This window comes from Psittacula echo (assembly GCF_963264785.1).
Source record: "Psittacula echo genome assembly, chromosome: 13".
Classification (NCBI taxonomy): domain Eukaryota; kingdom Metazoa; phylum Chordata; class Aves; order Psittaciformes; family Psittacidae; genus Psittacula; species Psittacula echo.
Window position 1 is genome coordinate 10,293,191 of NC_137749.1, and position 13,465 is coordinate 10,306,655.

At 36.8% G+C, this 13,465-nt stretch overlaps 1 protein-coding gene across 5 annotated transcripts in view; it reads right to left on the bottom strand.

Moving 5' to 3' along the window:
* The window catches only part of SPECC1L (sperm antigen with calponin homology and coiled-coil domains 1 like), a 64,842-nt gene that overhangs the window by 24,881 nt on the left and 26,496 nt on the right, over positions 1–13,465 (bottom strand). For 2 of the 5 annotated variants that reach the window (XM_080628956.1, XM_080628955.1), the window contains exons 6-9: positions 8,095–8,168; positions 7,411–7,586; positions 5,498–5,661; positions 3,762–3,853 (exon numbers count right to left, since the gene is read on the bottom strand). In XM_080628956.1, coding sequence (XP_080485082.1) covers positions 3,762–3,853; positions 5,498–5,661; positions 7,411–7,586; positions 8,095–8,168 — 506 coding nt within the window. Of the gene's footprint in view, positions 1–143; positions 254–3,761; positions 3,854–5,497; positions 5,662–7,410; positions 7,587–8,094; positions 8,169–13,465 lie in introns of those variants that run through there. The other 3 variants (XM_080628957.1, XM_080628958.1, XM_080628959.1) reach the window with 3 other exon arrangements.

The following is a 13,465-nucleotide window of genomic DNA, read 5'->3' on the forward strand; positions in this document are numbered from 1 at the left end:
GCAGGTTAAAGTGACTGGATTGTGAGCCATGTACAGAAGTGTCTACAACAGCTTCCCATAGGAGCTGGTATTTCAAACTAGCATTATATCTTTAAAGTTCACTTTACCCACTTGGGATTTTGAATAAAGGACAAGGCCTGTACCAAAGTGAGAGCCATTTTGTTCCAACTCCTCAAGGAAACAGCAGGTAAATAATGAGACTAAAAGAAAAAGATTTCATTTTGGTTAGCTTTGGGATTGTCATTACAAAGATGAGGCAGTACAGAACTTTAGCCAGGACTCAAAGGTGTGTACAACAGAGCAGGCACAGTGCTGGCCAGCCGTGTATCTTTATCACTCAGATCAGTTTCTAGATATCACTTGAAAACAAACATCCTTTACGGATATTGTCAGAAAGTGGTCGTACTGCTCAACTGATAACTTGCTGTGTACAGGTCTTGTCTTGTCTCCCTGTTATAAAACAAGCTGTTTGCCTTTTTGATCCTGTTGACATGGCAGACAGAGCTTACTTTCACTACTGCTAGTTCGTTATTACATATCTTACAACTACCAGTAGTAACATTGCAACACTGCAAATTAGAGGAAAATGAACCAAATAATGCTTATCTAGTTCCACTGGGCATCATCCATCTGGTAGTAAAGCACAAGTCTCTCGGAGAATAATTTTCCCTGAAACATACAAATGTTAAAAACTCTTCTGCTTGACTGAGTTTTTGGTGAATTTGCAGATTAGCCATTCCTCATTTCACCTACAAAACAAACCACACCTGAGATGCAACTGAACAAGTATGGATTCTACCAATCCCTTTATAAATACCTATTCTCCTTCAACTAGAAATAAATTCTAAAACTCAATCAGCTGCTAAATAACATTTGTCCTCTACACTAGCATTCAAACTCCTCAGCACTAAATAAAAGGATCAAAAGTTTGGAGGAATCACATGCTTTTGAGGCTACTCATGGAGGCTACACATCGCATAGAAATTACTTAAGATGCCCTGCAATCTGTGATCCTCTTGTCCATCCTATATTGAAGTCTAGCAGAAGATGCTGGAAAATTTATGAACCAGCTTTGATGTGAAAAATTTTCTTCACACGTCACAGTTAAATGTTTCCACACAGCAGTTTTTGTATAATGCAATTACAGTAAGAGATAAAGACGCTAAGATAACCAGTAATTACTTTCTCACAGCCATTCCTAGTTTGAAGATAAACTTTCTGCTAACTACTTACGACTTTCCAGATTATATTTTTTTGTGTGTAAGATGAGTAACAACTCTAAAAAAGGAACCAGCACACAAGTGAGACAATGGAGAACAAACACCTCACACTTCAAATCTGAAACGGAACTATGGCAAGATGAACTAGCCCCTTAAACTACAAGTATTTTGCTTCTCACTCTTAATTGTTGTGTTTCTCATTGGCTATGGAAGCAAACATGACCTTCAACCCCTATCCCCATCACTTTGTGCTTCAGTATGTACTTCAGTACTCATACATGGCAATTTCAGAACAAACACTGTTATTCACATATTAAATAGTGAAAATGTGGAAACCTTTGACACCAAGCTGCTTGAAGTCTGAAAGTTTATATGCTCAAAGCAAAGCAGAACATTCAGTGGTGATTAGTAAATCTGAAACCACGCTTACTTCAGAGAGTCCTCCAGCTACGAAACAGGGAAAAAAAGTACTTAGGGAAAACAACAGACATGCTTTCTTGCCCTTACATTCCTCCCTAGGCATCTGCTTTGGTCACTCTCAGGCATACCAGACCAGCTAAGCTTTGGGATAACCTAGCAGGGTTGTTTTTATAGTCTGAAGAGCATTCTCCTCATACCTGTCTTCCTAAACTGTTTTGCAGCATTGTTAAGCGCTGTAGTAAATAACAGCTATGTTCCACTGTGGGCTTGGACCTGAAGCCAGAAAGGGTTTTGTTTGTTTGCTGGTTTTCAGTTACAAAAACGTCTACTAGAATGTATCTCCTTAAACATATACATATTACTGTAAAGAAAAATTCACACAGTGATGACTTAGCAAAGTCTTGCTTTTCAATTGCAAAAGAGCAAAAAACAACAGATGAAAAATTAAATAGAACACAAAACCCCCAAGGTAGTAATATGATAACAAAGAAAAAGAAAAGATAATGAAAATTGGTTTTGAACCGAAACCCCTTCTCTGTTGAACAGGAAATATTCTTTAAATCAATTTACATAATTGAGGTCACTAAACCTATTTGCCTTCTGGATAATTACAAATACTTTCAAGAAAACCACCTATCTTTAAAAAGACAATAGAAGCTGTTTTCATTTACAGGCCTTCCCCTTTGTTTTTCAGGCAATGTTTGCCACTAATGAGTATCCAGCTGTTAATGACTTGGTTCTATACCAGAAGTTCAATTCAATATTCAAGTAATTCTGGCAGATCAAGAACATCAAAGAGCTGTAAACTTGAGCAGGTTTGCAGTATTCTAAAAGATTATTTTGGTTCATGGTTAACTTACAGGTAAATAAAGTGCAATAAGCCTTAGGCTTCATCAAAAAGTCTTTTGTCTGCCAAAGCTCTGGCCTAGCCTTTCAGAACATGAGATTAAGTCTGCCTCTTCCTACAAGAGCACAGAAATAAATAGAAATATAAAGACAGATCAGTAGGAACAAAGCATCTGTCAGAGAACTTGTCACATTTAACTACTTTAGAAAACTGCTGTCAAGAGAGACTGAGCCACAGAAGTAGCAGCTCTCACAAAAACATTTAATTTTTTCTCTGTTTTGAGGCTATCTATTTGTTTCATGGAATTCACTCTCAAATTAATAAAAGCTGCACTAGTCTGAGCACAGGAGAACAGTCAGTCTGTTTCAGGTATCCTAAAAGCTTATATGGATGTAAATTACTCAGTTCACACAGAGAGGATTTATTACAAAAACATTACACTGACCTATAGCAAAAATTAAGTTCTGGTACTTCTGATTAGCAATATCTTGAAAGCAACAGGAGAATTACTGATATTAAAGGAATAAAATGTATAGTAGGTTCTTTGATTTTTTTTCTTTGTGAATCTGGTCCCATCTGCTTTGTCCTGCAACTTGTTGGCTTTTGCCAAATCTCACTTCATGCAGGTAGTGAGATAATAAAACCAGCAGTGATGTATAAAGCTGAGCATGATAGTGCTGATGATGCAACCCTAGTGCATGTAAGCTCCTTTAGCAGCTGAACAAATGGACAAAGCTATAGAGGGGACAGGACAAAATACACAGTACAATCACCAACTTGACAAACTTCAGTCAGTACAAATGAACAAAGACAATTAATTCACAGTTATTTCATTCCTCTCTGGTCAGGTCTGATATTGAAAGCACATGCAACATGGGATACATTTATACTGACGATTGGTGACAGATTCTGTGCAGATCTCAGTCTGTTGCCCAAAGGGGGATTACTGCTGTTTCCATGCCAGGTGCAGGACTAAAAATTGACAAATAGCAACTCTAAAACTAAGGAATGTAGATAAAGTTTTCCTCCCATGATTCTCAGTAGCACAGGATAGTGATGGTTGGGAATATTTAACAAGAACTTCCAAATTATGCCAAATCTTCTATTTACAGCACTGTTCTCAGTGAAACACTCCTGTTAGACTGAACATTTTCGTAACTACTTCCTCAAGGCAACATTTTATCATTATTTCCCCAATATTTGTATACTACCACTCGCAGTTTCGCATGCTCTTCTTTACAAAGAAGGATTAAGCGCAGTCATAAAACACATACCTGCATAGGGGATACAGCAGCAGCTGGGGGAGTTTTCATTGGACTTGGACTCAGGGGAGTGCGAGGAATTGTGGCAGTAGCAGGGCTTGGAACTAGTACAAACACAGAAAGGAAGCCACCATGTTTTGCAGTGAAACAGGAGACTGGCTGTTATAGCGAACTCTCACTTTGTACTTTACATTACTAGTTATACCAGATGACATTTTTCAGAATTTCAATTAGTAACTGACTGCAAAATCATTTAAATGTATGCCTACACATTTACTCCTCTGTAATTACATTCATTTTCTGTCTTGAATATATCACCCACAGTTAAAGCATAGGTTTACTGGGGGTGGACAAGGCTAAGGTGAAGGATATTATTACCCTGGCAGATGTAAATGATGGCATCATTAGTTCTCTGATCTTCAGATAATTAAAGAAATGGTATCAGGTTCCTGGGTCTGCCAGTAGGACAAGAAAGATAACCTGTATCACCTGCTTCTCCTTTCTGGTTTCCAATCAAAGGTCACAGGTACTAGATATTATACCCCTGAAATTCTGGGATTAAACAAATAACAAATATAGAAATGTATGAAAACAGATAAATACTAAATTGGTGAATCAGTCATCTGATTATTTAACAGCATGTTTAGACATGAACGCTGAGGAATAAGGCAGACACTAGCTTGAAATAAAAGATTCAAAAGAAGGAAGAAGGGATTTATCATTTTACCATTTAACTCTGGCGGGAAAGCACCTTTATCCAACAGCAGATTGAAAAAAAACCTTCTAAATTAACACTAGCAAAGTAAAAAACTGTAAATGCCTATGAAGAAAGAGAACAAGCATAGAAAGCACAGAATCACCAAATAATATTGAGATGCTTCTATACCTTAACCAATTTTCAGGTTATAAGCAATTAAAAGTAGATTTGCCATGCGCAGTACAGTGCTTTAAGTCTCTCTGGTAAAACAGTCTACTTCAGCCCAAGCCTTTTTACATAAGAGACTCACAGCGACATTAGTATAAGTGAAATTCAAACCCCAAAGACCTGACAGGGGAAATATTTTAATCCATAGCCTTACATGCAAACAAAGCCAAACCCCAAGCACTTCTCCTTTCAAGGTAATTATTTGGATTCTTTATTCTGTTTGTCTATAGAAAAGGACAACAGCACCTGTTTCCACAATCAGAATTACAGTGAATACTCTGTCTCAACAGTGAGATCCCTTTCATTTTAGAAAATATTCCCTCTATCTTTTAATAGGTGATACTAGCTGGACCTTATTTTTAATTTTCATCAGCACTTTGGTTATAAGAATGTAAGTCATTAAAAAAGAAACAAACTCAGCTCTAGCTATTACACAGCTTTCAGAATGCTTAATTTGGCACATTAAGTACACATTTTAATAGTCATCCTGAAATCAGCTGTGCTTCTAGCTATAATTATGTGCGTAATATGTGTTTATGTATTTCTAATATACAGGAGCACTGAATCAAAGCATCTAGCATATGAGTCATTGGCAACGCAACAATGAAAATAAAGACAAGGAAAGGATGCTTGCACATACCCACAGCAAGCAATCTGTTGTGCAGTCTAGTTTAGGTTGGTTTGTTTCAGCCATCACTTACAGGTCATGACAGTACAGTTAAATAATTTACCTTTGCATTACCTAAGCCATTAGAAGTGTCCCAGCCAACATATGCAAAAATCATACCTTGGTACAGCTATGACACTGGTTGAAAATAATTACCTTGGGAGGCACTGTCAAATGACTTGATGAGTGTTTTTACTGTAGGAGTTGGCTCTGAGGAGGTGGATGATCTGCGACTCAGGCCCATTCCTTGTCTCAGAGCTGCCAAGTCTCTTTCGACAGCATTCATGTAATTGTACACTCGACCACGTTCCTCTTCCTGCCTGAAATCAACATGCATCCCATTTAAGGTGTTTAAATAACATTTTAACATGCAAAGTCTTAAAAAATCAAGGCAAATTTGAAGCCAAATTAAAATCTATGGTCCAAATTGGCCATTACATTAACCTAGTTTTCTTTCCACTGTAAGTTAGAAATAGATTACCAACCTAAATTATCACTGTAAGTTCCTACTATTTGTTAGCAAGAGAACTTCAGCACCAGGTGAAGTCTATCAAATCAATACTTGATTTAGAGCTTAACTCCTGCTCATATCTCTCCCACACACACATGTAAGCATGGATGGAAAAAAATTGAGCCTTAAGAATTTCACTATTTCTCATGAAAATAACAATCTCAGAGGGCAGATTTTTTTTTTCCACCTGCATAAATAGAAAACAATTTACTAAGGAGGTAAGAACACATTTCTGGCATACATCTTCAGGCAGCATTTGAATCAGTTTAACAAAAGAACTACTTTGATTTTTAGTACAGAACAGTTATGGTAGTTATTATATTCAGGGTCACAAGAATTGTTTGAAGTAACATTATTTTCTACAGTCTGGAATAATTAAATGTTGACTAATTTTTTTGCTTCAGACTTTCCTAACACCTTCTCTCTAATACAATACCAGTATCACTTCCAAGGAATCTGATTCAGTTGCCTCTTTTCTGCAGTGCATCAATAAGTCAAAGAATGCCTGTGGATAATATGGACTCAGCAAGCCAGTTCTACGTTCAAAAGTGCACCTGTAACCTCAGAGGTTCACCTGCAAGCAGTAACTGAACAATTACAATTCTGGCTGAGATGTATTAGTAAGAACTGTTCATATGTCTTAGTCTGGTGATCTTACTTCAGATAAGATGCCTTATGCCCACCAGTCATCCACCCAGATAATTTTCCATTTTCAGTGTAACCAGTCTACTTTTCCTACCATTTTTACACAAGTTCCACAGCCTGTATTATTTCATATCCTACTGGATGCTGGGTTAAGTGTAATGTATACTATAAAATGCCCATCCACATGAAAAAAATTGTTTATTGTTTAATATATACACAATATGTAATACAAACATCATTACTGTAATTGTAAGCTATACATAGATATATTCAATCCCTAGAGACAATATAGTCAGATTCAAATGATGCTGTCCAAGATGTTCCTGTTCTATGGATATGAGGACTTTAATACTTCTGAAGGATGTATAACTCAGTTTCTAAATAACTGTAGCACCTAATTCAAGTCATAATACGTTATAGTTTGAACTGTTCTACCAAAAATATCTTTATACCAAAGCATCTCTATTCCCAGAAACAATTATCAGTGGAAAGAAAACAGTACAGGATATATGCAGAATTAGATGAGGGTTTCTTCTCAGGTAAAAATCCAGTTGTATTTTAACCATACCAAAAGCTTTGGCTACTAATAAGAAATACTAATGATGGCACAGAAAGGCCAACGCTCCTTGTTTTTCCACACTGAGGAAAATGCTCAGCTGTTAAATGGGAAAAATCCCCCACTTAACCTGGTTTTGCAAGCTGAATATTTCTGGATGGATGAAACATATAGTATAAAGAAACAAATACTGTTCTTAAAGTTATTTTGACCCCTGAAAGCCTGCACTGTGGAAATACAGATAGCCACAGTGAGAGGATTCATGAACTTCCGGAGTCTCAGTAATAGATAAGATACTGGATTTCCAAAGTTCTACCCCCCTACAAAAGAAGCAATATCCCTACTGTCTTTGCATACTTGCGTGACTTGATTTCTTCCAGCTCTTTAGTGAGCTTCTCATTTTTCTCCTGAGCTTCATGTAATCTACGCTTCAGGTCTCCTATCTCTTCCTGGGCCTCAGACTTGATATCATTTGCTATAACCACTGCAGTCTGTAGATCAGCCTGGAACTGACGCCATTCTGCTGACTCCTCCTATAAATAAATAAAACACTAAATTGAAAGCAGCAGCAAGAATTCTGAATCTAAAAATAAAAGTTACCTTTATTATTCATAGTTTCCCTATGCTGTTACAGGAGTGGCAAAGGCACTCATCTCTGGCATTAGATACAACCTAACTTACAGGTTAAACTGAAGAAGTTTTGCTGGAAATAATTAGACTTCCAAGGTCATGAATTTCTTTTCTAGAAACAAAGAAAATGTTCAAAGTGGAGGGGAGGGGAATTACAAAATTAAACTATGCTTTAGAAGACACAGGAACATTTTCTCCTACGCCCAATGCCGTATCTTTGTGACACTGAGAATGTTTCAGAATTCTTTAGTGTCTGTAGGTTAATAAATATTTATCTATATGATGCCCATCTCTCAGAAATAATTATTTTAATGGTATTACATCCAATAATATTATCTTTTCACAATTACATATGCAGGTCTTATGACTTTCCAAGTTCACAGTTTATTGAGTTTTTAGGTTTTAACCTACCCGGAGTCTCCTGTGGAGATTCTTTATCTCTCTTTCCATGTCATGCTTTTGGTCCTGAAGTTTTTTAACTGTATCTGGAAAGAAAGTCAAATTCTCTGTAAGATCTTAATCAGTGATCTATTTACTTTAAAAAGAGTAACTGAAAAAAACACACAAAACCTTGCAAACGCTTTTCAAAACTTACTCAGAAAATGTATTTTTTGTAACCAAAGCCATCTGGAGAAAAATATTATGAGGAGAAGTAATTTTCCAGAAAGTGTCAACAGGTACAACTTCTCTATGACTGGTGAGGGGAACAGCATAAGCAAATTCAATTCTTACACAAATCCCAGTCTCCTTTCTATCCTTCACAATATTAAAATGACAAAGCAATAACAAAGAACAAATAAACCAGCTAGGTAATTTAACATGGAAGGATCCTTAGAACATGGATGTCTGGGGGTTTTATCTCTTCAAACATAAGCTACAGCTACATGAAGCCTTTTGATTCACAATTTACTCCCTGCCACAAAGCAGCTGATGTAACGCTCAGAGCCATGCCCTCAACAGGGATAAAATTCCACTCCTGTCTTCAAGAACCCTACATTCTTGTCTCTCAAGCCACTATTTGAAGTCAAAGCAAGCTATATTTACAGCAAAGGGACAAACTGTCGATAAGATTATGTTATGAAAGAGATGGTCCTCTAAATCTGTCAGCAGTCACACAAAAGGATATACAGCTTGATGGCCACCAGCTCCTCACGTGGCACCTGAGAGACTGGCTACTGCAATTATTCATTTGCTTCTTTATTCAATACACAACGACAATGTGATTGATTACTCCTTTCTTACAACTAAGCAACTAATGAAGAAAAGCACAGCATAGATTTCTAATTAGCATGGCCCTTCACTGATCCTTGGATTGTAGGATGGTTTATACAGCATCATGTAGCAATTTTCAAATTATAAAAATGATGGATCACTTGATTGAATGCCTTTTTTTTGTTCAGGTTCATTGTTCCAAGACCTGCTGGAAACATTTTTCCTGTATTGTAGCAATGCTCTTTTCACAAAAAAGATGAAAGGTGCCCAATACATTCAAACTGTTCAAAATACAAAACCTTGTCAAATCTAACTTCATAAGAAATGTTTGAATAGTCAAAAGATAGGTATGTATGTTCATACAGACTGATATAGTAAAGTTTTGTGGCTCTCATTTTCAACATGAAAACACTTTCCACTACTTTGATTTGGTATCAGGACTCAAGAAAACCATTAAACCAGTTTATTCTGTTCTTCTACCAATACCTAGCAATGCCCTCCCAAGTAAGTCTGTATCTTCAGTACTCCTGTTTTTTTGCCAAAGGGCTTTTCTTAACAATAAAAATGAGGCTATGGCAGGCCAAATAGAAAATAGCAAGCATTTTAAAAATGTTTAAATCAGATGTTAGGTTGAAACTGTTGAAACTGTTATGATCTTTAAGGTCCCTTCCAATCCTAACCATTCTATGCTGCTGTGTACATTCAGCAGCCTTAACTATGCTCATTTCAATTTTTCAGCTATAGAAACCCTTTTGGTTTCTTCACCAGGAGAAATTCTTGAGTCTTGCCTCTACTGTCCCAAATGGCTGTTAATGCCACAGCTAATTTTTTTTTTGTAAGAATTATATAAACCACAGTTTTCCTGAAAACATGAAAATCTTTCAGGCTTGGAAAATTTGAAACACTAAAATTAGACAGCTACTTCCGTATTTATCAACTCACTATAAGACTGCACATTTTAAGATACATCCAACTGATCTTTAAGCTTTGAAGATAAGCCTAACAGCAGGCCACTCCAATGTCATGCTACCCTGGTATTTAAGCAAAGCCCTCCAATTTTTAGCTTGTCTCTATACACATTTTGTTTGAATTAAAATCGGACCTAAAGCTGACATCTCAGTGCTAAGTTATAAACGTCACTCCCTCTCCCCATCCTATTTTCCTTTAAGCACTTGCTAAAAACCCAACTGCAAATTAGATAATTTTCAACAGTGACAGCGAGTCAACATGCCCTAAAGAGCTTCCAGTAGCATTCTGAAACAAAATGACCATATTCTCTAAATTTAAAGTTCAAAGAAAATATGTTTTTAAAAAACAAAATCTGTTCTACTACTAAAATCAAGCTACAGTTCATCTAAAAATAACCACAAACCAGAAACTATAAATGCATCCAGAATTAAAGCTTGTGTAATGCCATTGTTTTTAGCTCTTGTGAGATATGAAACGCACCATTAAGTTTTAGTATATTTATGCTTTGAAGTAAAACACAATGGTCTGAATATTCTGCAGTTACTATAAACAATACAGAGCACTTCACAGCAGTTGTTGGAAACAGTCTTATCCCTCAATTCATCCAGGAGGTTTGAAAACAAAACAAACAAACAAACAAAAACCCCAAAAAAACCCTACCAAATTGCAACTGCATTTGAAACACAGTGAGAAATTAAGACTAAGATAAGCAATTTCATCTCTGACAGTCTGAACTCTATTCTTCACATTACGTCACCAATTACAGCCTGAAAATTCAAGTAGTCAAACTGAGTACACAGGCAGCTACTCCCCTCAGAGCTGCTGCTTTTGCAGTATCCTTCCTTTCTGCATCCTTACAACCTCCACGATTCTTCTCTAGCACACACTAAACCTTTCCACTTGTATGTGCTGTAATTTGTAGGACAGGTACTTTTCTTCTACCATTATCAGGTCTCCATTTAAGGAGCATAGACAAGAAAGAGGAATGAGATAAAAGTAAAAGTAACTATTGTTTAGGGTATGTGAAGAGCAAGGAGACCGTTCTGATGAATGAACAGGCTAATCAAAACTGGCAGCTCAGCAGCTGCTTGTGTTTTACTGCAGGATCCCATTATGTCCACATTTTACCAAATGATACTGATTTAAATCACAGTTTAACAAGGCCTTGCTTTTTAAAATGTAGGAAAATAAATTATGGGAAAAACATACTGCAAATGATGAAGAAAAACATTGCAACTAGGGCTGGAGGTGGGAGGAAAAAACTAAGGTGTCATCTGAATTTTGTACGGCTGCCAGAGAAACAGTATCACTGTATTCTGTATCTGGAACTCTTATTAATTGTAATCAGCCATTAGAATTTATCACTACAAAATAAAAATTAAGTATCAAAGATCAACTGATTAATTTCAGAAGTCTTGGGGGGGAAAAAAAAGAAGGCGAAAAAATGGAAAAAACATTTACAATATTCCTGTCATTCCTGATAAGCAACACGAATGCAAGTAAACATGACCCGGGCAAATCTACAATGGGCATTCTCACAGTTTTTGCATTAGTTCCATTGGTTGGCCTTATATAGGACAGCATTTCAAGTTTTGTTAGCATAGAAGTAGCTATGTCAGTACAATCTCATCTACAGAGTAGCACCAGCATCACAGTTCACTTAAGAATCATAGTTTCTTTATACAGAGAACAGGCACTAGTTAGAAATATGCCAAAGCTCATGCCATTTGCACATCAGTCTTGCTCTTGAGCCCATCAGTGTCAGATAATATGTCTAATATAGGAAGAAAGCTGAATTTTTAAAAGGTCCAACATTAGCACCCCCCCCAACCTAAGAACTAGGAAATGAGCATCAATTGTCTTTTCCAACACTAGGGTAGAAAAGGCCTAAATATGGTAATGTAGAAATTCAGTTTTGCAACTGCTGTCAAGATCCTCTTCAAAATGAGATATAGCAGAATTAAAAACTGTCAACTCCATATAAGAACCATTTCTTCACTCAACAATAGATAAATCAACTTTCTTGCTCACCTACCCTTGTCCAAAAAATGTACTGACTTAAATAGTTACAGACTAAGAGAACTGATGTTTTTAGCACATGTACCTTGTGCTCAGTGAACATGCAATGAATATTTTCAGGCTTCAGAAGAACCATCTGACAACTGATAATCTAACCTACAAATAGCAACTTTCTGCAAATCAGGAGACAAAGTTCTCTGAAAAAAAAATCCCCCACAAACTCTTATTAACTGTTTTGAAGAACAATAGGTTTCTTTTTTCATCCAACGTGACTAATGTGACAGCTTGGCTACCTGACTGCAGTTTTTCCGCAGAGACACGAAACCCAGAGGCATCACGCCACCTAGTGCAACGCTCGCCTCTCCTGCACTTCCAGCCAGCGCTCCCTCTCCCAGCCCCTCACCTCCACTCCAGCACCTACAGTTTAATCAGTGCAATTTACATCCTACTGTCCACATCAAAGAGATCCCAGTTTTTACAGGCAAACATATTAACAGCTAAAATGTGACAGCTCAACATTCAGATGACTGTGAAAAAGGCTCATAAGTGTGTTTGTTGTACTTCTTCCTGGTTTAGAGAGCCCACAATGAAGCATGCCCCAATTACCAGTGCTAGAACATTTCATATTCCTACATTACTATTTAGGACTGATTAATCAATAAAATTGAATGAACACTCATCACCTCCTCTATGAAGCACCCTTCTCCTAACTGTAAAGTATGCCTTTTACTAATTCTTTAAGTGATAATTTTCCATCACTTATACTTGTCATTTACTCAGGTGTCTTGGTATCCCTTTCTTTCACTCAATAACTTTGCCATTCAGCAAATTCTCTCCTTAGGCATGGGTTAGATTTCCTTATATATTAAAATCTAAAATAAAAGTTCACTAAAGAAAACCTTTATGGTTCTTTACAATACTTGATTATTCAGGCTGAAAAAACACCATTCTTCTAATTAGTGCTTTATAATACCTAAACCTACACTAAATTCTCCACACTTAAAAGCACAGACATTATACATTTGGCTGTCAGAACACCAGAATGACCAAAAGTCTGATCAGCATAAGAGAACTTCTACTACCAACATGTGCTTTTCTGTCCTTTAATACAGATTTTTAGAATTCTGCCTTTTAGATGTTGTATGTACTAGCACAAGTCACAGATTTTGTGTTCACAAAGAACAGAGATGCTGTTCTTTGCTGTCACTACTTAGAAGCTACCACCAACAAACACCTGCATGAGGTTTAAATACGAATCCATAATGAACAGTGTTTCGAAGCGGCCACCAAAAAAAAGTGTTTTTCAAAGTTCACGCTATTTTTTGGGTGCCATTCCTCCTTACCGCCACTAGATGCCACTATCCTTTCTGCCTAGAGGTAAAATCCAGCTTTCTTCCCTAAAGGATCACACCAGGCCAACAGCTAGTACAGTTAAAGTTTCCAGACTATGTCAGAAGTGATGAGTAACAAAAACTGTCACAACTTCTGATGAAAACCTCTGCCTGGGCAGGAATTTATCTGTCTGGAATTTTGCCAGTTTCAGTGAAACACCTGCCAGCTGGTTTGTACATCCAATAAAGCA